At 44.3% G+C, this 24,304-nt stretch overlaps 1 protein-coding gene across 2 annotated transcripts in view; it reads right to left on the minus strand.

Annotated features, from left to right (window-relative positions):
• Window positions 1-24,304, minus strand: part of CRTC3 (CREB regulated transcription coactivator 3) — a 309,654-nt gene that overhangs the window by 164,071 nt on the left and 121,279 nt on the right. For both annotated transcript variants that reach the window (XM_082253380.1, XM_082253379.1), the window contains exon 3: window positions 19,240-19,354. In XM_082253380.1, coding sequence (XP_082109506.1) covers window positions 19,240-19,354 — 115 coding nt within the window. The remainder of the gene's footprint in view (window positions 1-19,239; window positions 19,355-24,304) is intronic.

Consider the following 24,304-nt stretch of genomic DNA (forward strand, 5'->3'; position numbering starts at 1 on the left):
AGGTGAAAAACCTTCTGTGCTTCAGCTCCCCCCCCCCCCTTTTTCTTACCTGAATCAGATCGTTCCAGCGACAAGCATGAGCCCAGTGGCTCCAGCCGCTGTCTCAGATCCTCATTGGATAGACTGAGAGGCTCCCACTGTCAATCAAATCCAGTGACACAGGAGCCCGCGGGACGGACCGAGTCCTGCTGTCTATGTCAATGGACGCAGTGGGACTCGTGAGGGCACCCACACGGTGCCCCCATGGAAAGCAGCTCTCAGTGGGGGCACCCGAGGAAGAGGAGGAGTCAGGAGCATTGCTGGGGCACCCCAGAAAAGGAGGCTCGGGGCTGCTCAGTGAAAAACCCTTGCACAGAGCAGGTAAGTGACAGGAGATGTACCAGGGGATTGGAAGAAAGCTAACGTGATTCCGATATTCAAAAAGGGCCAGAGGCATATCCCGGGAAATTATAGGCCTGTCAGTTTGACATCAATAGTATGTAAACTTCTGGAGGGGATGATAAGGGACTATATCGTAGAGTTTGCTAAAGACAACAACATCATCAGCAGTAATCAGCACGGGTTTACAAATGGGCGTTCTTGCCAAACCAATCTATTAACATTCTACGAGGAGGTGAGCTGTGAGCTAGATAGGGGGAGACCAGTGGATGTGGTGTACTTGGATTTCGCTAAGGCGTTTGATACAGTTCCCCACAAGCGCTTAATTTATAAAATAAGGTCTGCAGGTATCGACAGCAGGGTTTGCTCTTGGATACGGAATTGGCTTAAAGGGCGTGTCCAAAGAGTGGTAATAAACAGCGCATACTCAGACTGGTCTGAGGTTGTAAGTGGGGTGCCCCAGGGCTCAGTCCTGGGACCAACCTTGTTCAATTTATTCATAAACAACATTGAGGTCGGGATCAGTAGTTCGATATCAGTTTTTGCAGATGACACAAAATTGGCCAGAGCAATAACTGCACAGCATGAAGCAGATATCCTACAGAATGACCTGGACAAAATTACAGAGTGGGCAACGACATGGCAAATGAGGTTTAATGTGGAGAAGTGTAAGGTTTTGCACTTGGGGACTAAAAACATAAAAGCACAATACACTTTAGGAGGGGAACCCTTGGGGGAATCAAAAATGGAGAAGGATCTGGGAGTCTTGGTTGATGATAGATTAGGCAACAGCATGCAATGTCAAGCGGCAGCTGCCAAAGCCAGCAGAATATTAGCATGCATAAAGAAAGGGATGTATTCCAGAGATAAGACTATAATCCTTCCACTTTATAAAACTCTGGTTCCGACCGCATCTGGAGTATTCTGTCCAGTTCTGGTCGCCAGTCCTCAGGAGGGATGTGTTGGAGCTGGAGAGAGTCCAGAGAAGGGCAACTAAACTAATTAGGGGATTGGAGAACCTTGACTATGAAGAGCGTCTACAATCGCTCGATTTATTCTCCCTGGAGAAGAGACGTCTGAGGGGGGACATGATAGCAATTTATAAATATCTTAATGGGGATCCCAGCTTAGAAAAAAAGCTGTTCATTCGAAGGGATTGCATGAGGACTCGAGGGCATACAATGCGATTAGAGGAGAAGCGTTTTAACCTCAGGCAACGTGGGGGGTTCTTTACTGTTAGGGCTACAAGATTGTGGAATTCTCTACCACAAGGTGGTTTCTGCGGGTAGTATGGTGGCTTTCAAAAGACTCTTAGACTTACATCTCAAGGATCAGAACATTCAGGGGTATGTGAGATGATTACAGCCACACACACCTACACAGGTTGAACTGGATGGACTATTGTCTTTATTCAACCTCACCTACTATGTAACTATGTAAGTGTAACATGTTTGTTATTTGAAAAAAAAAAAAAAAAAAAAAAGAGAAAAAAAGACGAACAATCACTTTAATGCATTCTATTCATTACTACAAAAAACTTCTATGTGCAGCTCTCCCCTCAGCCCATCTCTATCGAGCGATGCTGCAGGAGAGACTCTGCTGTCCGCGACTCTCCTCCTCATTGGCTGAGACAGCAGCGGAGCGCCATTGGCTCCAGCTGCTGTCAATCAAAGTTACTGAGCCAATGAGGAGAGGCACTGGGGCCAAGCCAGGGCTCCAAGTCTGAATGGACACACGGAGCTGCGGCTCGGCTTGGATGCCCCCATAGCAATCTACTCTCTGTGGGGGCACTCGTCAGGAGGGAGGGGCCAGGAGAGCCGTAGAGGGACCCGAGAAGAGGAGGATACGGGCTGCTCTGTGCAAAACCAACTGCACAAAGGAGGTAAGTATAACAGATTTGTTATTTTTAGGAAAAAAAAAAAAATAAAAACTAGACTTTAGTATTACTTTAAGATTTCCTGGAATAACGGTAAAGTTGTATTAAACCCCAAACCAAATCTTCCGATTAGGACACTAGTTCTTGTGACCTGGGGGTCCCCAAGGAATTTACTTAATTTGCAGGGATTTCCTATCACTTCCTGTTTTGGCTATGGGACAGGAAGTGAAAGTAAAAACGAATGGGTCACAGATAAAAAAAAAAAAATCTAGCAGGTTATAACTAGGGATGCACCGATATAATTTATCCACCGGGGGGGGGGGGTTAAAAAAAAAAAAACTATGCGATAATAGCCGTCGAAAAACACGATTTTGCTGCGATTTTATGGGACAGGAAGTGAAGGTAAATCTCCCCAATGGGGCAAAGATGGTAAATAATGAAACAGGGGTATAACTCGCCCTTCTTTAGCCAAGATGAAAAAAAAAAAAAAAAAGTTTTTCCTATAGCTCTACTGCAAAAATAACCTAAAAGATGCCCTGACTAAATATAAAAATGGGATTTTTGACTAACGAAAAATCCATTTATCTGATTGTCATTGACACACATGGCTCCTGATCTTCTTGACCATTGGGTTATACTGTTCCCTACAGGAGTAGGACACTAGGCAGAAAAAGAACTCCTTCAGAGTCCGTAAAATGAAATCCACGTTGTCCATCAGAGCAGTAGGAGACTCTGCTCTCAAGAGGTCATCCAGGTAGCTTAGCACTGCGATTCCTCACTGACGTAATAAGGCCAGCACTGGAGCCAACACCTTTGTGAAGGCATGAGGAGCAGAGGCGAGACCAAATGGTAACGCCACAAACTGATAATGCTCCTCTCCCACGGCAAAGCGGAGGAAACGTTGGTGACAGACACATATTGGAATTGATGTCGATAGAAGCAAGGAAATCCCCTGATGCAAGGATACCACCACCGTGCAAACAGACTCCATTCTGAACTTCTGTACCTGCACAAAGCAGTTCAGGCCTTGAGATCCAGAACTGGTCACACCTTGCCTTCCTTCTTCTGGACCGTAAACAGGTTTGCATGAAACCCCTGAAAACTTTCCGGAGTTGGAACCGAAACAATTACCCCTTGAGCAGGTCTTGCACCGCCCCAAAGAGGGCTTGCAACCGGTCCAGGGAGAGACGCACATTGGAAGGAGAGAACCTCTCCGGAGGTTAACAACACAACTCGATCTTGTAGCTGGACCATATCACTTTGTGGACTCACTTGTCTGTCACCAAGGAGGTCCACAGGTCTGGAAACAAGCGAAGATGCCCCCCCCCCCCACCACAGGCACAGGTAAGAACGCACCTTCATGCAGAAGGATCCTTGCCTGCGGGTCGGGAGAACCCTGCTTTGGCCTTACCAGACCATGTTCGCTTGGATTCTCAAGAGGCCTTGAAAGGCTTTGAACCCTTGTCAGCTGACCGTGAAGGCTGAAAAAAAACTTGCTGTGAGCCAAGAAGGATCCTTACCCTTACTAGAGCCTGCAGAAGAAAGGTGCTCTTCACCCTTTGTGAGACTCTAAATGATGTCATCCAGGGCAGCTGCAAACAGACAAACTTCTTGAAAAAGAAGAACAGTTAAGGCTTATTTTTTTTTTTTTTTTTTTTTTTAGAGGTCTGGTCCACAGATATACATTTGAGCCACAAAACACGCCTAAGGACCACTTCCAAAACAGACAGTTTATAAATTAGGGGAGCCGCATCCAAAGATGCATCACAGATAAACTGCAGCCCCTGGACAAACTGGTCCGCCAGCTCCGCAAAGCCAGGGGGGAGGTGCTCACCCTCCAGGTCACTACGTAAAAGCTTAGCCCACTCAGTCAGAGTTTGTGACACCGGGGCAATGGTGAAGACCGATCTGAGATTCCCGGGGCGGACACAGCGAACATACTGTGGGCCACAGCCTCCGCCTTTCTGTCAGACGGATCCTTAAAAGCCAGTGATTCCTCTACCATAATCATATTCAAGCTGAAAAATCGAGGGATCCACCACTGGTGGAACAGTCCACTTCTAAAGGAGGGACTCTTCATATGGATACCTCATTGCGAATCGCTTAGGGACCACAAAGGGACATTTTGAAAGTTCCCACTCTTTTGCAACAAATCTGTCAAAATAGGAAGGAAACGGAAACACCTTCGGCGTTGTAGATGGCTTGTGTGTGCCAAAGGGAACTGGTGCCTCCCCTGCAGCCGCGTCCTACATTTTTAAAGTCTCACACACAGACACAATCAGTGTGTCCACCAGCGCCTTTTCGTGGGTGGCTAAAGGAGCGGAGGAATCATCCTCACTATCTGAAAACACAGGGCGCAAGGCCGCAAAGCCTTCAGGGTGGGCCCTGTTCATGGCAGCCAGATTAGATTCAGAATTTGAGGAGACAGATGAAGCAGGGGAAGACGGGGGGCACTTTTTACTACCCCGCCGCCCAAAAGCCACCTCCACCCGGGACACAAAGGACTCCAGGACTGCTGTCAGTGCATCAAAGGATGGTTGGGACCCGGGGGCCCCACAGGCTCTGAGAGGGAGTCAGGTGGGGTAATGTGCTCCAAGGACTCCATGGGGAATAAGGGTACCCCACAAAAGTGAAAAAAAAAAAAAAACACACTGCTAAAGGGACACCCACACTGCGCTGGTGACACCACCAGGTCGCCAGCCACAGAGCCCCCCCCTAATCCTGTAGCAGAGAGGGGGAGAGGACCCCACCAGACTTACCACCCCACCAGGCAGTCACCGGCAGCACCAGGATCAAACCATTCCACAGATAAGGAGGGGCTCCCACAGCCAAAATGGATGCCCAGAAGGCTCCACCAGTCAATGCCAGACTAATGTAAAATGGCCGCTGTGGCTACACAAACATGGCTGCCAGCCTATACAAAAAAAATAGGCTACAACAAAATGGCGGCCCCGCACAGCTCCACAAGGCTCCCAGGGACCTAGGCAAGACACAGAGCAAGATGAGGAGGAATGTGGCAGGAGCCCCCTACCAGGTACAGCCCCCCATACCCAGTATAGCACCCTGCCCTAGCCCTAAGAGGTAGCCAGACCACCGTACAACCCCAGTTTAGGTGGAGGGGGGAAGGGGGGGTAGTTGACCCACAGGACCATCAGACTCAAGGGGGGGCCTAGCAGGAAAGAGGGGAACCGGGGGGGGGGGTCCGACCGTCCCAGGGAGAGGCTTGTGTCCACCCCAAAACCCTCCAGAGGGAGAGGGGGGGGATAGCTACTCACCATTCCAGGCGGACATCGCTCCAGACAGAACCTCCTTGCCATCCAAATGGGGGGCTGGCAGCCAGGAGGAAGGCTGTGACGCAGACCGAGACCCAGTCATATGCGACCTCACTAAGCGTTTAACTTGCAGGCCAGCCCCCGTCCGGTGGGGTCATGTCGCTGCCAACCTAGCGCGGAGCTTAGCTCTACGCGTGCATGCTGGCAAGACTAGGGTGACCACAGGATCTAGATTATCCAGCCCGTCAGCCAGTCCGACAATTGATTGTAGATCTCACAGTAAAAAACCATGAGAAAAAAAAAATCTATCTAAAAAGAAAAAATGCCAGTACCAGAGATCCCAGCAAGGAACTAGGTCCTTACTCCTGACTAGACAGAAAAAAAACTGAGTACCTATAGCAGAAAGGGGGGGGGGGGGGAGTATACCTCCTGGGACTGCCCATAGGCATAGTCAAGTTCTTTTTCTGAGCAGTGTCCTACTCCTGTAGGGGGCAATATAACCCAATGGTCAAGAAGATCAGGAGCTGTGTCTCAATGAACGAAAGAGAAATTTACTTTAAATTCTACAATGTAATTAATGCTGTGGATTCATTTCCAAAATTCCTAAAATAAAAAAATCTACTGCTTTCCCAAAGAAAGGTTATGTCATGTCTTTAGGTGCATTTAATGGAGAAAAAGCTCTCCACAGTTCTGTAAGCTCACTTCATCCAGAAGCCACATCAGAAGAGGCTGATCCTTCCATGCGCCATTCTGTCTGACAAATTTAGTTCACAGCCTTACCTCGACTTTTATTGCCTCTCTGTATCAAGCCACTGTAGCCTGCCACTAAACAGGTCTGAATGAGCAATGCAAGCCCTTCATATTTACCAAGCAAACAGTATGCTTTACTGGAGAGTGGCATGTCCCAACACACATGAAGAGGAGAAAATGAGTGGTTAGCAGTTAAAACATGGTGCTAAAAAATCATGGTCTAGCTAATAAAAAAAATACAAAAAAAAAAATCTCATAATCATTTTATCTACAATAAATTCCCATTAAATTAGATGACTCATTCAACAACAAAATCACTTCTGAAATAAGTAGGGCAAAGACCCAAATACCCCCCCCAAAAAAAAAAAAAGCACAAAGCTGATCTTTATTTGCTTCCTTGCTATGAATGTTTGGAAGCCGTTCTCTTTGTATTTGACCCGCACACAGCTGAAACATGAGAATTATAGATATTACACAGTATGATCCAGTCATTTACATGGCATTGCAAATAAAAAAAAAAAAAAAAAAGGCCAGTATGATGCTACAGTTAAAAATGCCAAAGCATCATCTGGACTTCATAAAGGGCCTCAGTGACTTCTCTGCCATTACCCATCTGCACACAGATCCTTCAAGGATACAACAAAGGGGATAGTTGTTGCACTAAACCACAAATCATCCAATAAAGCCCCGTACACACGTAGCGATTGTCGGCCGCAAATATTCGGCCGCCGACCGATCGGCCGATTGTAGGCTTGTTAGTATGAAGCTTCCGACAGCCGACAGCGCATTTTCGGCCGAACAGAATCTGTCATGCAGGCATTAACATTTTTGTAGGCCAACACCAGAACGGCCGATTGTTCGCCAGTCAGTACAGATTTCGGCCGACAGACAGCAGATTTGCAAGACTGGGCATGCTCAGAAAAGAAAAAAAAACACGGAAAGTCAACCATCACATGACATCACTTCTGCAGTCGGCTGGTGTTGGCCGACAAAATTCGTGTGCAGTCTTTTGCACTTTTCAGCGGACACGACAGCCCTGGACAAAAGACGGCCGATCGTTCGGCCGGCGATCGGTACATGTGTACGGGGCTTAAGGATGTATTTTTTTCTCCTGACAGTCTATCACATGGATTTCCAAGCAGAAATTTGCTTTTCTATTGCACTCCAAAAACGGGCTTGGCAGCAAAAGGATTGTTCGCAGCCAATCAGAATCCTCCCACCAACCAACCAAACAGGTTTTTTTTTTTTTAACACGCTAAACACATTTAAAGAGACATCTGAACCTTATTTACACCTATTTAAAAAAAATAATAAAGTCACGCTGTGTACTGCCAAGAAAATAACCACCAACCCAGAATATAGCCAGTATTAGGCCCCTTTCTCACGGCCGGTTTGTGGCGGCCTGCAGCAAAAATCTGTGGATTCTTGTTACTGGAATGACCGGGTTATGCGATCAGCAGCAGCTGACTACATCCTGGCTCAGACATGTGTCCCAAACCACAGCTAATCGCTCTGTGTGTAGCTACATGTGATCAGCAGCGGCTGCTGTCAGCCTTCCATTAGTTTAAATGGGCCGAGAAGTCGCTGCTGATTGCATAAACTAGTTATTCCGGCAGCAAGAATCTGCAGATTCTTGCCGCCAGAATCTGGCAGGTGCAACAAACTTGCCATGTGAAAGGGGTCTCCTACACAGCAAATGACATGCAGGAGGTATGTGTCCTGCTATCCTATATGTACATTTTCTCTGTACAAATCCTGGCAAAATTAAATGTTTCCAAGCTATTGTTTTCTCAGGTTGTATGTTTATTTATAAGAAAAAGCTTAAATCAGGAAAATACCCCCATCATGGGCACTAGATGGGGCGGATAGCCACAGGAAAAAAAAAATAACCTACCATCTTGTGAGCTTCATGTTTGTTCTTCATTTGAATGAAGAACAAACAAAACCATACGGTAAGAAAATGGTCTAGATTTTGATGGCACTAGAATACATGTAGTTTTGCAGGAGAAATAACTTTGCAATTTTTTTTTTTTTTTTATAAATACACCCCCAAATGTCATAATTGGTCTATTGACACAAATGGGATGCTTCTCGTCACAGCCAACTAGGTAGCAATTAATGTAAAAAAGCATACATATAGGCAAAAGTTTTTGTGTCTTCTTGGATAGATTAGGGAAGGGTGTAAATTTACTTTTACAATCGGAGTCCTATGGGGAAAATTTCCTTCAATTCCTGTCCCAGGAACACAAAAGGAAGTGAGAATAAATCTCTACAAACAGCCCTCTTAAGTAGTTGTCAGAGCTGATCCTATAAACTGAAAAGTTTTTTTATATATATACACACACATACATACATACATACACACATATATATATATATATATATATATATATATATATATATATATATATTTTACACACACGTGCCTCTCATAACATTAGAATATATTTAAAAAAGTTAATTTTTTTCAGTAATTCAATTCAAGAAGTGAAACTCAAATTTTATATTAATGCATTACAGCATTTTTCTTTTAAGTTTGATGAATATGGCTTACAGCTAGTGGAAACCCAAGATTCAGTATCTCAGAAAATTAGGATATTACAAAGGACTAGTAAAAAAAAAAAAAAAAAAAAAAAAACAAAAAAAGGATTTTTAATACAGAAATGTTGGCTTACTGAAAAGTATGTCCATGTACAGTATAGTATGCACTCAATACTTGGTCGGGGCTCCTTTTGCATGAATTACTGCATCAATGCGGCCTGGCATGGAAGCGATCAGCCTGTGGCACTGCTGAGGTGTTATGGAACCCCAGGTTGCTTTATAGTGCCCTTTGGGTTGTCTGCATTGTTGGGTCTGGTGTCTCTAATCTCTAACCAATACCTGGTCACATGATCAATGGTATCACTGTGCTTGATTGGCAGGCAAACTCGCCTGACCTAAACCCCATAGAGAATCTGTGGGGGTCTTGTCAAAAGGAAGATGAGAGACATCAGACCCAACAATGCAGATAAGCCGAAGGCCCCTATCAAAGAAACCTGGGCTTCCATAACACCTCAGCAGTGCCACAGGCTGATCGCCTCTATGCCACAGCGCATTGATGCAGTAATCCATACAAACGGAGCCCCGACCAAGTATTGATGGCGTACTATACAGTAAGTCAACATTTCTGTATTAAAAATCCATTTTTTTATTGGTCTTATGTAATATTCTAATTTTCTGAGATACTGACTTTTGGATTGTCACAAGCTGTAAATCATAATCATCAAAATTAAAAGGAAGACATGCTTGAAATAGATCACTCTGTGTGTAACGCATCTAAATATATGAGTATCACTTTTTGAATTACTGAATTAAACTTTTTGATGATATTCTAGTTTTAGGAGATGTACCTGTATGTATACATACTTACAAACATACACAGTATCTCACAAGACTGAGTAAACCCCTCACATTTTTGTAAATATTTTATTATATCTTTTCATGTGACAACAGTGAAGAAATGACACTTTGCTACAATGTAAAGTAGTGAGTGTACAGCTTGTATAACAGTGTAAATTTGCTGTCCCCTCAAAACAACACACAGCCATTAATGTCTAAACCGCTGGCAACAAAAATGAGCACACCCCTAAGTGAAAATGTCCAAATTGGGCCCAATTAGCCATTTTCCCTCCCCAGTGTCTTTTGACTCGTTAGTGTTACAAGGTCTCAGGTGTGAATGGGGAGCAGGTGTGTTAAATTTGGTGTTATCGCTCTCACTCTCTCATACTGGTCACTGAAGTTCAACATGGAACCTTATGACAAAGAACTCTCTGAGGATCTGAAAGAAATAATTGTTGCTCTAAAACAGGGGTCCTTAAACTACGCATGCCGCCCGCCAGTGTACTGAACCTGGCCCGCCGGCCGGGATGTATCATTCACACTGTTTTTTTTTTCCTGAATCACCTAATTAGAGCCAGAGGCTCTAATAGGCTTCAGAAAAGGGTGGAACTGGGGCGCAGAGCACTGCGCCCTAGCCCACCCATTTGTGTGACAATAGCGAATGAAAATTCGCTATTGTGACACGGATCCTCCTCCTGGCCAATCAGGAAGTGGGTCCGAGACCCGCTTCTGGATTGGCCGAAAGGCGAAATCATGCCACTGGCCGAGAAGGAGGCGGGAGGACTCGAGGAGATGCCCCACCGCCGCTGCAGGTAAGTGCACTGACTGGTCTCTCTGCATTGAAAGGGGGGCACGCTGGTCTCTCTGCATTGAAAGGGGGGCACGCTGGTCTCTCTGCATTGAAAGGGGGGCACGCTGGTCTCTCTGCATTGAAAGGGGGGCACGCTTGCATTGAAAGGGTGCACGATGGTTTCTCTGCATTGAAAGGGGGCACGATGGTCTCTCTGCATTGAAAGGGGGCACGATGGTCTCTCTGCATTGAAAGGGGGCACGATGGTCTCTCTGCATTGAAAGGGGGCACGATGGTCTCTCTGCATTGAAAGGGGGCACGATGGTCTCTCTGCATTGAAAGGGGGCACGATGGTCTCTCTGCATTGAAAGGGGGCACGATGGTCTCTCTGCATTGAAAGGGGGCACGATGGTCTCTCTGCATTGAAAAGGGGCACGATGGTCTCTCTGCATTGAATTCGTTCATATTTTTTTTCAAACTTTAGTCCGGCCACCAACAGTGTGAGGGACCGTGAACTGGCCTCCTGTTTACAAAGTTTGAGGACCCCTGCTCTAAAAGCTGGCCTTGGCTATAAGAAGATTGCCAAGACCCTGAAAATGAGCTGCAGCACGGTGGCCAAGACCATACAGCGGTTTAACAGGACAGGTTCCACTTAGAACAGACTTCACCATGGTCAACAGTTGAGCGCATGTGCTCAGCATCATATCCAGAGGTTGTCTTTGGGAAATCGATGTATGAGTGTTTCCAGAATTGCTGCAGAGGTTGAAGGGTAGGGGGGTCAGCCTGTAAGTGCTCAGACCATACGCCACACACTGCATCAAATTGGTCTGCATGGCTGTCATAGCCTCTTCTAAAGATGATGCACAAGAAAGCCCGCAAACAGTTTACTGAAGACAAGCTGACTAAGGACATGGATTACTGGAACCATGTCCTGTGGTCTGATGAGACCAAGATAAACTTATTTGGTTCAGATGGTGTCAAGCGTGTGTGGCAGCAACCAGGTGAGGAGTACAAAGACAAGTGTGTCCTGCCTACAGTCAAGCATGGTGGTGGGAGTGTCATGGTCAGGGGCTGCATGAGTTCTGCCGACACTGGGGAGCTACAGTTCATTGAGGGAACCATGAATGCCATAATGTACTGTGACATACTGAAGCAGAGCACGATTCCCCCCCCCTCCCCCTTCGGAGACTGGTCTGCAGGGCAGTATTCCAACACGATAACGACCTCAAACCCACCTCCAAGATGACCGCTGCCTTGCTAAAGAAGCTGAGGGTAAAGGTGATGGGCTGGCTGAGCATGTCTCCAGACCTAAACCCTATTGAGCATCTGTGGGGAATCCTCAAAAACGGAAGGTGGAGGAGCGCAAGGTCTCTAACATCCACCAGCTCCAGTGATGTCGTTATGTAAGAGGACACCGGTGACAACTGGCTCTGGTGAACTCCATGCCCAAGAGGGTTAAGAAAGTGGTGGAAAATAAAAGGTGGCCATACAAAATGACACTTTGGGCCCAATTTAGACATTTTCACTTAGGGGTGTACTCACTTTTGTTGCCATCGGCTTAGACAATAATGGGTGTGTGTTGGGTTATTTTGAGGGGACAGCAAATTTACACTGTTATACAAGCTGTACACTCACTACTTTACATTGTAGCAAAGTGTAATTTCTTCAGTGTTGTCAAATGAAAAGATAGAATTAAATATTTACAACTATGTGAGGGGTGCAATCACTTTTGTGAGATACGGTGTGTGTGTGTGTGTGTGTGTGTGTGTGTGTGTGTGTGTGTGTGTGTGTGTGTGTGTGTGTGTGTATATATATATATATATATATATATATATATATACACACACACACACACACACACACACACACACTGTAATGTCTATAAATATAGTAGATTGAGAATAGACTACACATTAACAGATCTGCAGGAGACCTGCATGGCACAAGTGATCTGCTGATCCCTGATGCAATGCTTTGCACAGGCTCCTGCAAAAAAAAAATAATAGACGCAAATTTTTGACCTGTGCATTTATTATTTTTTGTGAAAAGGTGATCTTATCCTTTTAATATTGGATACCTTTGGCTACGCATATACTTGAAAATGCATATCTTTTTATTAATTCTGAATAAAGTTTGGCTATGCAAATACTTCTCAAATTTTGGTTTCCCATTGTGGATACATTTTGGCTATGAACAAATAAAAAAAAAAAAAAAAAAAATGTATAGAGTTAGGGACTGCAGATAATACTGGGGTGCCGTAAAGTGGCTCTGCAGACTATGCATGCATTTTCAAATGTGTGGAAACTAAACCCCTGTTTTCAACGCAAACTGTTAAACAGGATAATTAGGTTGCTTGCAGGCTGGTTGGTAAGTGAAGCTGTGAATTTTGTTGATTTATGAAATGGTTTTGTTTGACATGTGTCGCTCTTCCTTGCGGCGAAGGCCAGTTACAGGTGGGGGTCCTTTGTTTGTATGTATATACTTTAAAATGTATATTTTTTTTATTCATTCTGAATACAATTTGTATATATATATGTATGTATGTATGTATGTATGTATGTATGTATGTATGTATGTATGTATATATATTTTTGTTTTTTTGTATGCGAGCTGCTGGCCATTGCAAAAATGTTCCCAGCAGCTTTTCGGTTACTTCATTAGCAGGATGGGGAATAGAACATTATTGGTTCAAACTTCAGTTTAGGTGTGGATGCAAGTTTGCCATCTGTAGCACAAAGCAGCTGTGATCATCTGCTATAGAGCAGTCATTTCCCTTCTAGAAATGCATCCAAAAACAAAAATTAGACAATAGTAAATAGAAGGTTCTCACTGCTTACATATTACTGAATTGTGTGTTTTTCCTGGAAAACAAAACAGCTGTCCCCTGTCTGTACTATAGCTCCATGTTTCTTCGCTCTACTTCTTATAAACACGGCCCCAGACCCATCACCACCACTGTTAACAACACACATCCCCATCATGACTTCACAAGCACATTAAAGTGAACTTGTGAAAATGTTCAACACTTTATCTTCCCTGCAAATCTTCCAGGCTGGTGGAAGAGAGAAGGAACTTCAGACGCTGTGAAGCAATGCCAAAACAGTCAGACATGCTCTAATTCCTACGATCTGTGTTGATTCACACAGAGGACATGAATAAAGGCCACTGAACAACAAAATCAAGACACAGGGGAACTGGAAGCACAGGACAGCAGACGGCTCCAGCACTAAGACAGCACACACAAACCCGACACTTTACACAACTGACGCTAATCTCAAACGTTACTTCTTAGAAAGGAACTTGCAATATTATTAGATTTTTAACCACTTAAGCCCCGGAAGATTTTACCCCCTTCCTGACCAGGGCCTATTTTGCGATTCGGGACTGCGTGACTTTAACGGACAATTGCGCGGTCGTGCGACGCTGTACCCAAATTAAATTGACGTCCTTTTTTTCCCACAAACAGAGCTTTCTTTTGGTGGTATTTGATCACCTGTGCGATTTTTTGATCATGCGCTATAAACAAAAAAAGAGCGTCAATTTTGCAAAAATAATATTTTTCACATTTTTTTATATGAAATTCCCCCAAAAAAATGTAAAAATCAAAACTTTTTTACTTTTTCGGCCAATTTGTTTTATGCTACATATGTTTGGTAAAAAAAAAAAAAAAAAAAAAAAAAAAAAAAAAAAAAAATCGCAAAAAGCGTATTTTGATTGGTTTGCGCACAAGTTATCGCGTTTACTAACAAAGGGAAAGATTTTTGTCATTTTTGTTGTTTTTTTTAACGCGTATTGGCGGCGATCTGCATTTTTTTTGCGGTAATGCGACATTGCGGCGGACAGATCGGACCCTTGACTGACATTTTTGACACTTTTGGGGTTACCAGTGACATTTCTACAGTAATCAGTGCTATACATATGCACTGTTACTGTAAAATTACGCTGGCAGTGAAGGGGTTAACTTTTTTTGAGAGGGAGGGGTTAGGCGTGTCCCTAGGGGCGTGATTCTAACTGTCATTGGCTGTGGCTTGAGGTGTAGGAACAGTGATCAACGGTCCTACATAGTAGAACCGTATGATCACTGTTTCTACACAGGGGAGAATGACAGGCGGCTTGTTTACATCAGCCGCCTGCCTTTCTCCCTCTGCACCGACGATCGCCGAGTGACCGGGTCCGCCGGTCACACGCGTGCGGGGGGGGGGGGTTCGTGACCACTCGGGGGCGCGCGCTCGCTTCCTAGACCCTCACAGGCTAAAGACGTAGTACTACGTCGCTCTGCCTGTGAGGGGCTGACTGCCAACGTAAATAGTCGTGCGGCAGTCGGCAAGTGGTTAAATTAAAGCTGAACTCTAGGTACAAAAAAAAAAAAAAAAGACTTTTTTAAATATATTCCATAAAAGTCACAAATGATATACAGTTAACCCACTATGTGAGCACCAACCTCTACAAACCTGCTGAATACTTTGTAGAATACACTGTGCTGTACATAGCCTGTGCTGAGAAAAGCTGTGGGAGGGGCATTGCAGGTCCAACTTAATGTGGGAGGGGCCCAGACAAGACTAGTCAACCCTGCCCAAAGAGAGAGCAGCAGTGAGCGGTCTTTATTACAGGAAGACACCACACAGAGGTAAAGTATCACACTGGATTACTGCACAGATCTGGAAGAAATACACAAAGCTCACCAAGAGAGTCCAATATAAATTCACAAGTCTCTTCTATATATTTACTTATTCAAGACTTTAGCTTTGAGGCTCTGTGCACATCTAGGCGTTTAAAGGGGCGATTTTGCCACGATTGTCACCTGATGAATTGTGGTAAAATCGTGCAAACCGAATTGCAGAACGTCTGTCATGCAAAAGAAGTTCTGGACCATTTGCGCCGATTTGGGATAGCAGGCCGATTCCCGCCACGTTCCGGGAAGCCTAAATGTTAACGGAGCCTTACAATTTGGTTACGTAAACAAACATGAAAAGAGTTTCAAAAGCTTGGTTCAGATATCTGCGAGTTGCGTTTTGTGTAGGGCAGTTCATTCATTTCAATGAGCTGCCCTACCTGCGAGAAATATGAGGAAAGAAGTTCCCAACACCCTTTATAACGTTGTGCCACACCGAACCGACCTGCAATGCAGTGCGCATTTACCAATGGATGGGAGGACCATAAAGAATAGCACACTTGTGTGTCTGCTAGAGAGCAGCGCATTTCTGTGCGCATTCACAGCACACATAAATCTGAGCCGAGCATAAATGATGTTCATAAATAGAAAGCCTGGTCCGAAAAATTTCTGAGAGAGATATTCCACTGAGCAAGCAGACCCCAGCGGAGCCAGCCCTGTGTGAAAGGGGCCTAAGACCCACGGAAAGTTGTTTTTTACAACAAAAATAGACTTTAGGCACACAAGTTTTGGGTTGCTCCAGAATACAATAATACACAGGGAATACAGTACAAGACTTCTAAAGGCCACAGAGTAGAACTTGGAATTGTGTTAGAAAATAGATTTACTATTAAGAAAATGGCGGGTTTCAAAATGTTACTTAAAAAAACACATTTCACTTTAATGTATAATGTAAACCTTAAGGCTGCATTCACACTATATCGCTGAGTAAACGCACAATTTTGCTTGCGTTTCCAAAACGTGCCGTGAGTTTGCTGTACCATTCACTATTAATGGCATTCCCCAGTATACAAGGAGGCATGATTCAGCCCCTCTCCCCAGTGTACAAGGAGGCATGATTCTGCCCCTCTCCCCAGTGTACAAGCAGGTATGTTTCTGGCCCCTGCCCCCAGTGTACGAGGAGGCATGATACTGTCCCTCCCCGTTGTACAAGGAGGCACGATTCTGCCCCTCTCCCTGTTGTACAAGGAGGCATGATTCTGCCCCTCTCCCCAGTGTACAAGGAGGCATGATTCTGGCCCCTGCCCCCAGTGTACGAGGAGGCATGATACTGTCCCTCCCCGTTGTACAAGGAGGCACGATTCTGCCCCTCTCTCCCTGTTGTACAAGGAGGCATGATTCTGCCCCTCTCCCCAGCGTGCAAGTAGGTATATTTCTGCCCCTCTCCCCAGTGCCCTGAATGCAGCAGACATGAAATCTATCCAGATGCATTAAAAGTGGAACTTCGTGAAAAAATTCATACATGAAATTAGTTCTTAAAAAATTATATTGCTTTGGGCAGTCTCACCATTCCCACCATAAGAACCTATTCTTAGTCCCCGGAAGATTTAGTCTGTCACCTTATGCACTATGTGACGTAGTAGGGTTTAACAACTTAAGGGGAAGATATAACAGGGGAACGGTTTGTGGGTAAAAAGGAGCAGGTTACCAGTTAGCAGGTTTCATTTGACAAATATTTTGAAAGGACAATACCAACACACACACACACACACACACACACTATAAATGCATTAAGTTTGAAGATAGCAAAAATACACTTTTTGCATTTGGATTTACAAAGCATTGCAATCATGATCAGCTGATTGCAGGTGCAATGCTATGGCTCCCGCAGACTCTTCCTTTAGCCCCTGGACTGTCCGCTATGGAGCTAGGAGATGTAACTACAAGTGCAGTGATGTGCCCCTCTGCTGCAGTGGAAGATGGGACTTGTGGTTTTTTATTCACAACCTCCTGCAAATGAATGAAGTCCCACACAGCAGTACCAATTTTAAAAAAATGACAGAAGCTGGTGGGAAGAACAAACCCCATGATCCTGTAATGGATGAATGAATGCAAAACGTTCTCTGATTGGACAAGGTGGAACGGTAGGGCAGTGATGTCATGCTCTCCAACTAGTCCAAACAGAGAATGCTTTGCATTCTAATCAAGAAAACAAACAAAGGGCGCACTGGCCTAGCGCATTATCCTCAATATCGGTTTTATTGATTAGAAATGTGTATACACTAAGGCTCGGTTCACACTGGGGGGGGGGGGGGGGCGTCTTCAAAGTCGCCCGACTCTGAAGCCGTCCGTGCAGCGTGACTTCAGTGTGGCTTGCTAACGACTTCTCTAATAGAAGTCAATGCAAGTCGCCCCCAAAGCAGTGCAGGAACCTTTTTAGAAGTCGGAACTTGCTCTAAATGGAACGGTTCCATTGCACTAAATGGAGTGCGACTTGTCAGGTGGCTGAGTCGCCTTACAAGTGACCCCAGTGTGAACCCAGGCTCAAACAATAGTTATAAAACAGCATATCCAATCCAAACATCAGGAACAATCTGTATCTGTGCCCACTGTCCTTGATAGAGGATGGCTGATGCGTTTCGAGGCTTAGCCCCTTCTTCAGAGCCAGGCTGTGAAGTTTAATAACTACTGTTTGTGAGTATACACATTTTTAATCAAAGCCGATATTGAGGATAATGCAATAGGCCGGTGCGCTCTTTGTTTTTTGATTACAATGCCTTCAGACAACCCCAGTCTTATAGGGCAGCAAGGCCTTAGCCATTTGGGATGCCAAGTGTGAGTTCTGTGGAATGAAGTGGACAGTGGAGCTCTGTTACTGAGCGCAGGAGTAAGGTGCTACAGCTTCGCAATTTCGTTTTGAAGCATTTTTAATGCTTGCATTCATTCAGAGTAGAGCTGCACGATTAATCGTAACAGAATCGAGATCGCGATTCACTCCCCCTGAAGAGCTTAACATGACACTTGCTCAATTCTTTACATAGCTGTGAGGGAGCAGCTGTCAAAAAAAAAAAAAAAAAAGCCTCCTGCAAAAGCCTATCAGCATTAGTCTCCCACTGAACTGTAAACACAAATGATTACATTGTAACTTTTCTTTCCCTCTGCCAGAGGAAGGAAGTTTAACCTCTTAAAGACTAAACCTTTTTCCTACACTTGTTGCTTGCAAGTTAAATCAGTTTATTTTTCCTAGAAAAGTAGTTAGAACCCCCAAACATTTATATATATTTTTTTTTTAGCAGAGACCCTGCAGAATAAAATGGTGATTGTTGTAAATTTTTATGTCACACTGTATTTGCGCAGCAGTCTTTCAAACGCAATTAATACACTTTAATGAATAAAAAAATAAAAAAAATAAAACAAAACCGTAAAGTTATCCCAATTTTTTTTATAATGTAAAAGATGTTACACAGAGAATCGTGAGAGAATCGTGATCTTTATTTCAAGCAAAAAAATCGTGATTCTCATTTTGGCCAGAATCGTGCAGCTCTAATTCAGAGGTTGCAAAGCATCTCTGAATGGTACATGTGCCAAGCAGACCGCCTTCTGTGTTCAGAATGCAGTATGGAAGTTGCTTGGCACGGGACCCAGAAGCAAATGGAGATCACTGGAGTAGCAGTGTCCATTAGCTTCCAGGGGCATCAGCCAGGTATGGTATATGCTTAGTTGCATTGGTCTAAGCTGGATCAGTGTAGCCATGTATTACATTTTGTAACTTTAAAGTTATAATAGAAGCTTTCTACAAATCACATGGGCCCTGGCTGGTTCCACATTAAACCTACCGGTTGCATACTCAGTCCAAACTAGATGCATTATAAAATGTCTAAAAAAGCACAAAAAGACAACAATAACCTAACAGATGAGAAAAACCTAAATGGAAAACTCTTAGCAAGTAAAATGGAAAAACAGTTACAAATGAAATATAAGTAACTAGAAAGCTTCAAGCCATGTCTTAATGGGATAAGTGCTTGGTGCTAGAAGAATAATTCTAATGAGCTGGAATCTAGACAAGATTTCATTGTTTATAAGAAGTAAAACAGCCCACTGCCGAGGTGAAAGAATCCAGCTACTGCCAGAGGCAGTACAGACCAGCTTTCTCCAGCCTTATCAGTTTTAAAGGATATCTGACGTCCATGCTTCTCCACAGGTCTGTGATGAGGCGAGTGCAGGCGGTTTCTTGATACCCTCTCCACCAGCCCATGATGCCTCATGCCGCGAATGTTATCCGTGGGGTGAAATGAACCCTAGAAAATAAAGGAGAGGTTACGGATTAATTATAACACTTTAAAAAGTACACATAAAATAGGTTTAGCTCTCACTTTTAGCGCTTTAAATTTATGAAATCGATGGTAACCGCACTCGGCTACAAATCCAAAACAACCTTCACACGCTAGTTCAGCCAGCCGCCTGTCATCTACCCTTAAAATTCTGAACAGGAATGCTAGTCAGCCAATAAAATTGGAGAGACCCATCCTTTAAAGAGGTTGGAAACTCCGTAATTTTTTTTTTTTTTTTTTACAAGCTGGAAGATAAACACATAATCAGCTAGTATGCATCGCATACTAGCTCATTATGCAAATACTTACCTTAGAACGAGCCCCCGCGGTGCCGCCCGCTTACCTCAATGACGGGTGACATGTCCAGTCGCCCGTCTTCCGGGATCGCGGCATCCGGCCATCATATTGGCCAGAGCCACGGTGACGTCACTCCCGACGGTCACGGCACGGGTCTCTGAAGAAACGGCACCAGCGGCCGTTCCTTCAGAGCGCATGCGCCAGTGACATCACTGGCTGCATGTAAGGTAAATATCTCCTAAACGGTACATGTTTAGGAGATATTTACAGTACCTATAGGTAAGCCTTATCATAGGCTTACCTATAGGTACAAGTTACAGAGGAGGGTTTACTTCCTCTTTAAGGGGTTCTCTGGTTTATAGGAAGGTTTAGGGATTGTTCACACCATGTTTGTTGAGCTGCGCTGTTCTTCACATCACGGCACACGCATGGTGTGAACAGAGCACACAGACAATGGTTTTCTATTTGACCCTTTAACACCATATATGTGTGATGTACAGAAAAACGCTGCTCAACAGATATGATGTAAACAAGTTCTTATCCCAACATGATCCACTGTAGGGTTGAAGATTGAACAATGAGTTGTCAGTGCCCACGCAGCCAGGGAAGCAGTCTGGATATTTGCAAACGCCACTTTCCTCGGTGCAGTACTTCCAGGATGGATCAGAGTAATGCTCTGTGCCAGCGTGGACCAATCAAAATCACTCTGATCTGTCCTGGAAGCACTACAGAAAGAAGAGTAAGAAGTGCAGGGATTTTTACCACTTCCATACTGGGCCTTTTCTGGCACTTCACTCCTACATGTAAAAATCATCATTTTTTATGTTTTTTATTTTTTTTTTAGCAGAGACCCTAGGGAATAAAATGGTGGTCATTAAAACGTTTTATGTCACACAGTATTAAAAACGCAGCAATTTTTCAAATATGTTTTTTTTTTTTTAAAGAAAATGGTTTCACAAATTGAACAAAAAACACTAAAAGTTAGCACAATTTTTTTTGTATGAGAAAGATGTTACGCCGAGTAAATAGATATCGAACATGTCACGCTTTGAAAATTGCGTACACTTGTGGAATGGCACCAAACATTGGTACTTAAAAATCTCCATAGGTGACGCTTTAAAAATCTTTACAGGTTACCAGTTTAGAGTTACAGAGGAGGTCTTGGGCTATAATCGTTGCTCTCTCTTTAATGTTTGAGGCAATACCTCACATGTGGTCGTTTACATATGTGGGCGCGACGTACGTATGCATTCACTTCTGCATGCAAGCAAGCGGGGACGTGGACGCTTTAACTTTTTTTATTATTATTTTATTTCTATACTTTCCCTTTAATTTTTTTTTTTTTTATCACAAGGAATGTAAACATTCCTTGCAATAGGAATAGGGCATGACAGACAGGTCCTCTTTTTGGAGAGATGTGGATTTTTGGAGACATCTCTCCTCTAGGCAGGAAAGACTAAGATCAAAAAAAAAAAAAACACGGCAGTATTTACAACTATCAGGCAAGACGTGACGTTGGAACACTGCGCCCGGGCCTTTGAGAGTCATAGAGCCTGCCAGGGACCATCTGGTCCTCGGTATTTTCTATGGTGAACTTCCACCGGTAGTTGATTCCTTCTCTGGCTTGCCAATTGCACAAGCAAGCTGGTAGAAGAACCCGAGGGCGGTGGGGGGGGGGGGGGGGGGGTGGTGACGCCTTTAACCATTTAAGGACCAGAAGGTTTTACCCCCTTAACGACCAGGCCATTTTTTTGCGATACGGCACTGCGTTACTTTAACGGACAATTGCACGGTCGTGGGGTGCTGTACCCAAATACAATTGATGTTCTTCCCCCCCCCCCCCCCCACACACACAAATAGCTTTCTTTTGGGGGTATTTGAGCACCTCTGCGTTTTTTATTTTTTGCGCTAAAAACAAAAAAAAGTGATAATTCTGAAAAAAAAAAAAAAATATTTTTTTTACTTTCTGCTATAAAAACATTCCCCCCAAAAAATATCAATTTTCCATCAATTTTTTTGGTCAATATGTATTCTGCTACATATTTTTGTTTAAAAAAAAATCCCAGTGTATAGTGATTGGTTTGCGCAACAGCTGTCACCTCTAAACTAGGGGAAAGATTGGTCATTTTTATTTATTTATTTATTTTTTTTACTAGTAATGGCGGAGATCAGCGATTTGTAGCGGGACTGCGACATTGCGGCGGACAGATCGGACACTTGACACTTTTGGGGGGGACCAATGGCATTGACCAGTGATTATTACAGTAATCAGTGCAAAAAATATGCACTGTTACTGCACTAATGACACTTGCATGGAAGGGGTTAACACGAGGAGCGATCAAAGTGTTAAATGTGTGCCTAGGGGGTGCTTTTTAACTGTGTGGGGGATGGACTTATGGAATCAACACAGGAACCCGTATTGCTAAATAGGAGGATCACAGGAGCCCTGTGTTAATTGCTGACAGAACAACAGTCTGCTGTGTTTACAACAGCAGACCGCCGTTCTGTCTCCACGGGGAGCTTTCGCAGGTGCCCGGCGGAAATCGCTGCAGCGGGCCCCACAGATCAGCTTTCCGTTGGCTAATGGGTGTGCACGCGCGCCCCACAACCGCACCTTCAAAGCGACTTATGGGTAAGCCTTTTTGCGAGAACCTGCAGACCTGCTGGATGAACACGGAGACCTGTGTTCATAAACAGGAGGAACGAAGGATCCCTATGTTCATCACTGACAGAACAGCGGTCTGCCGTGTTTACAAAGGCAAACCGCCATTCTGTCTCCATAGGGAGCGATCGCAGGTGCCCCGGCAGACATCGTGTCCGTGGGACCCGCTGATTAGCTGCCCCTCTAGCCAAACAGCGCATGCCCCCACTATCTGCTACACGAAACAATGTACCTGCCACAATATAACTAGGGCGGTTTGTCGGCAAGTGGTTAAGAATGATCAAGAGGCTAAACAGCAGGAATCGCCAGCTGCAAAAGAGGATCTCTGAATGATGCCTGTAGCTGCAGGCATCATTCAGATCTCTTCACTCAAAGTCCAGGACATCATAGGACCTTCTTGGGCTGTAAATGGTTAAACCCCCAAAACACTGCACCAATTGCGTGGGACGGAGGTAAGTACAGCAGGGACAGGAGGGGGGTGGGGAAGGATGTTTATTTCTGAGATAAAGCGGAACTACACTTTATCGAAGCACCCCAAACCAAAAACGTTTTATAATTTATTTTTAATATTCAAAGCAAACTCCCCCCACTTATCCATGTCTCCATGCTTTTGAGAAATCACTTTGAAAAACAGCCCCTAGAATTTTTAGCCAGGACCATCTTGAGTAAGGGCAGATGATTTATGTAGCACTTACTTCCTGGAATCCATCTGCCCTTAGCTCAGGTATGCAGGCAGGGGGGTGTGCTTAGGAGTGAGTCCTTAGCTGAGAAAATCCCTCCTCCCCTCCTGAAGAATCCTGGGACGTATGACATTATTTGCCTAGGCATGCAAAGCAGGAAGTAACAAAACAAATGTAAAATAAAAGTTTACAACAAGAAAATATGATAAACTTTGCTATTTACTAATGCTAGCAGCATGAAAGTTAAAATGAATCAAGGTTGACAGAGAGTAAAGATTCGCTTTAAGAATACATACTGTACTTTTTTTCCCTATAAAACGGGTGATTTTTTCCCCCCCCCCAAGAGAAAAAACCCAACATAAAAGCCATAAAAACAAAAAACGTATACAAAGTAAAAAAGACTATAGTTAGGCCCTTTCAGATGGAGTGGATGGGTCCAAGCAGAATCCGCCTGCTCAGCAAGGGATCCCTCCGCTGATCCCTGCAGAGCAGGCAGAAGACAGGTTTGTGTCCGCTGCGCTATGCAGAGTGGAAAAGGACACAGCCGCTCTCCTCTATGGGGCTGTCAGACTACATGTCAGTTTCCATCCGATTGTCATTCGCTTCGATGGACAGATGGCGAACCTATTCAGCAGTTTTATTTGGACCAGATGCCTGGTGTGTGTCAGCGGACACATGTGTACTGACATTCACCACCCCATAGAGAACAATGGGTGGCCTCAAAAACTGACAGGCGGACCCGATCAGTCCGCTGCTGTGAAAAGGGGCCTTAGATTTTATGAATTTCAAATTGTCAAAATACATTCAATCTCATCTCAGCTTACATGTGAGATCAAACAGAACCCCAATCATGGGGACTTAAAAAGCAATGCAATTTTAAAATATACTGGAAAAAGCAGAACAGTAACATGTCTAAAAATCAACCGGGATATAATGAAGTGGTGAAAGTTAACTCCGAGGACAACCACAGAGAAAAGATTTAAAATAAAATTTTCAGGCAACCCCTACGCTTGTAAGTCAAGCATACATACTTGAATATAATTATTTTTTTATTAAACCAAAAAGTTAAGTGTAACTTTAATCCTGATCCTCAGAGCCTCCAATGTAGTTGGGGTTTGGAGCTGTCCATGGTGACTGGTCTCCTCTGAGCCCTGGATTCTGCCCTCTTCTGGTCACTCTTTTCCTGCCTCTGAATCCCCTTACTCCAAGCTCTAACTTTAACTGGATGTCCCCTTCTGCTCCCTCTATTGGTGACCACTTGACAGCTGCCTAGAGAAC

This window comes from Pelophylax lessonae (genome assembly GCF_965119305.1).
Source record: "Pelophylax lessonae genome assembly, chromosome: 4".
Taxonomy (NCBI): domain Eukaryota; kingdom Metazoa; phylum Chordata; class Amphibia; order Anura; family Ranidae; genus Pelophylax; species Pelophylax lessonae.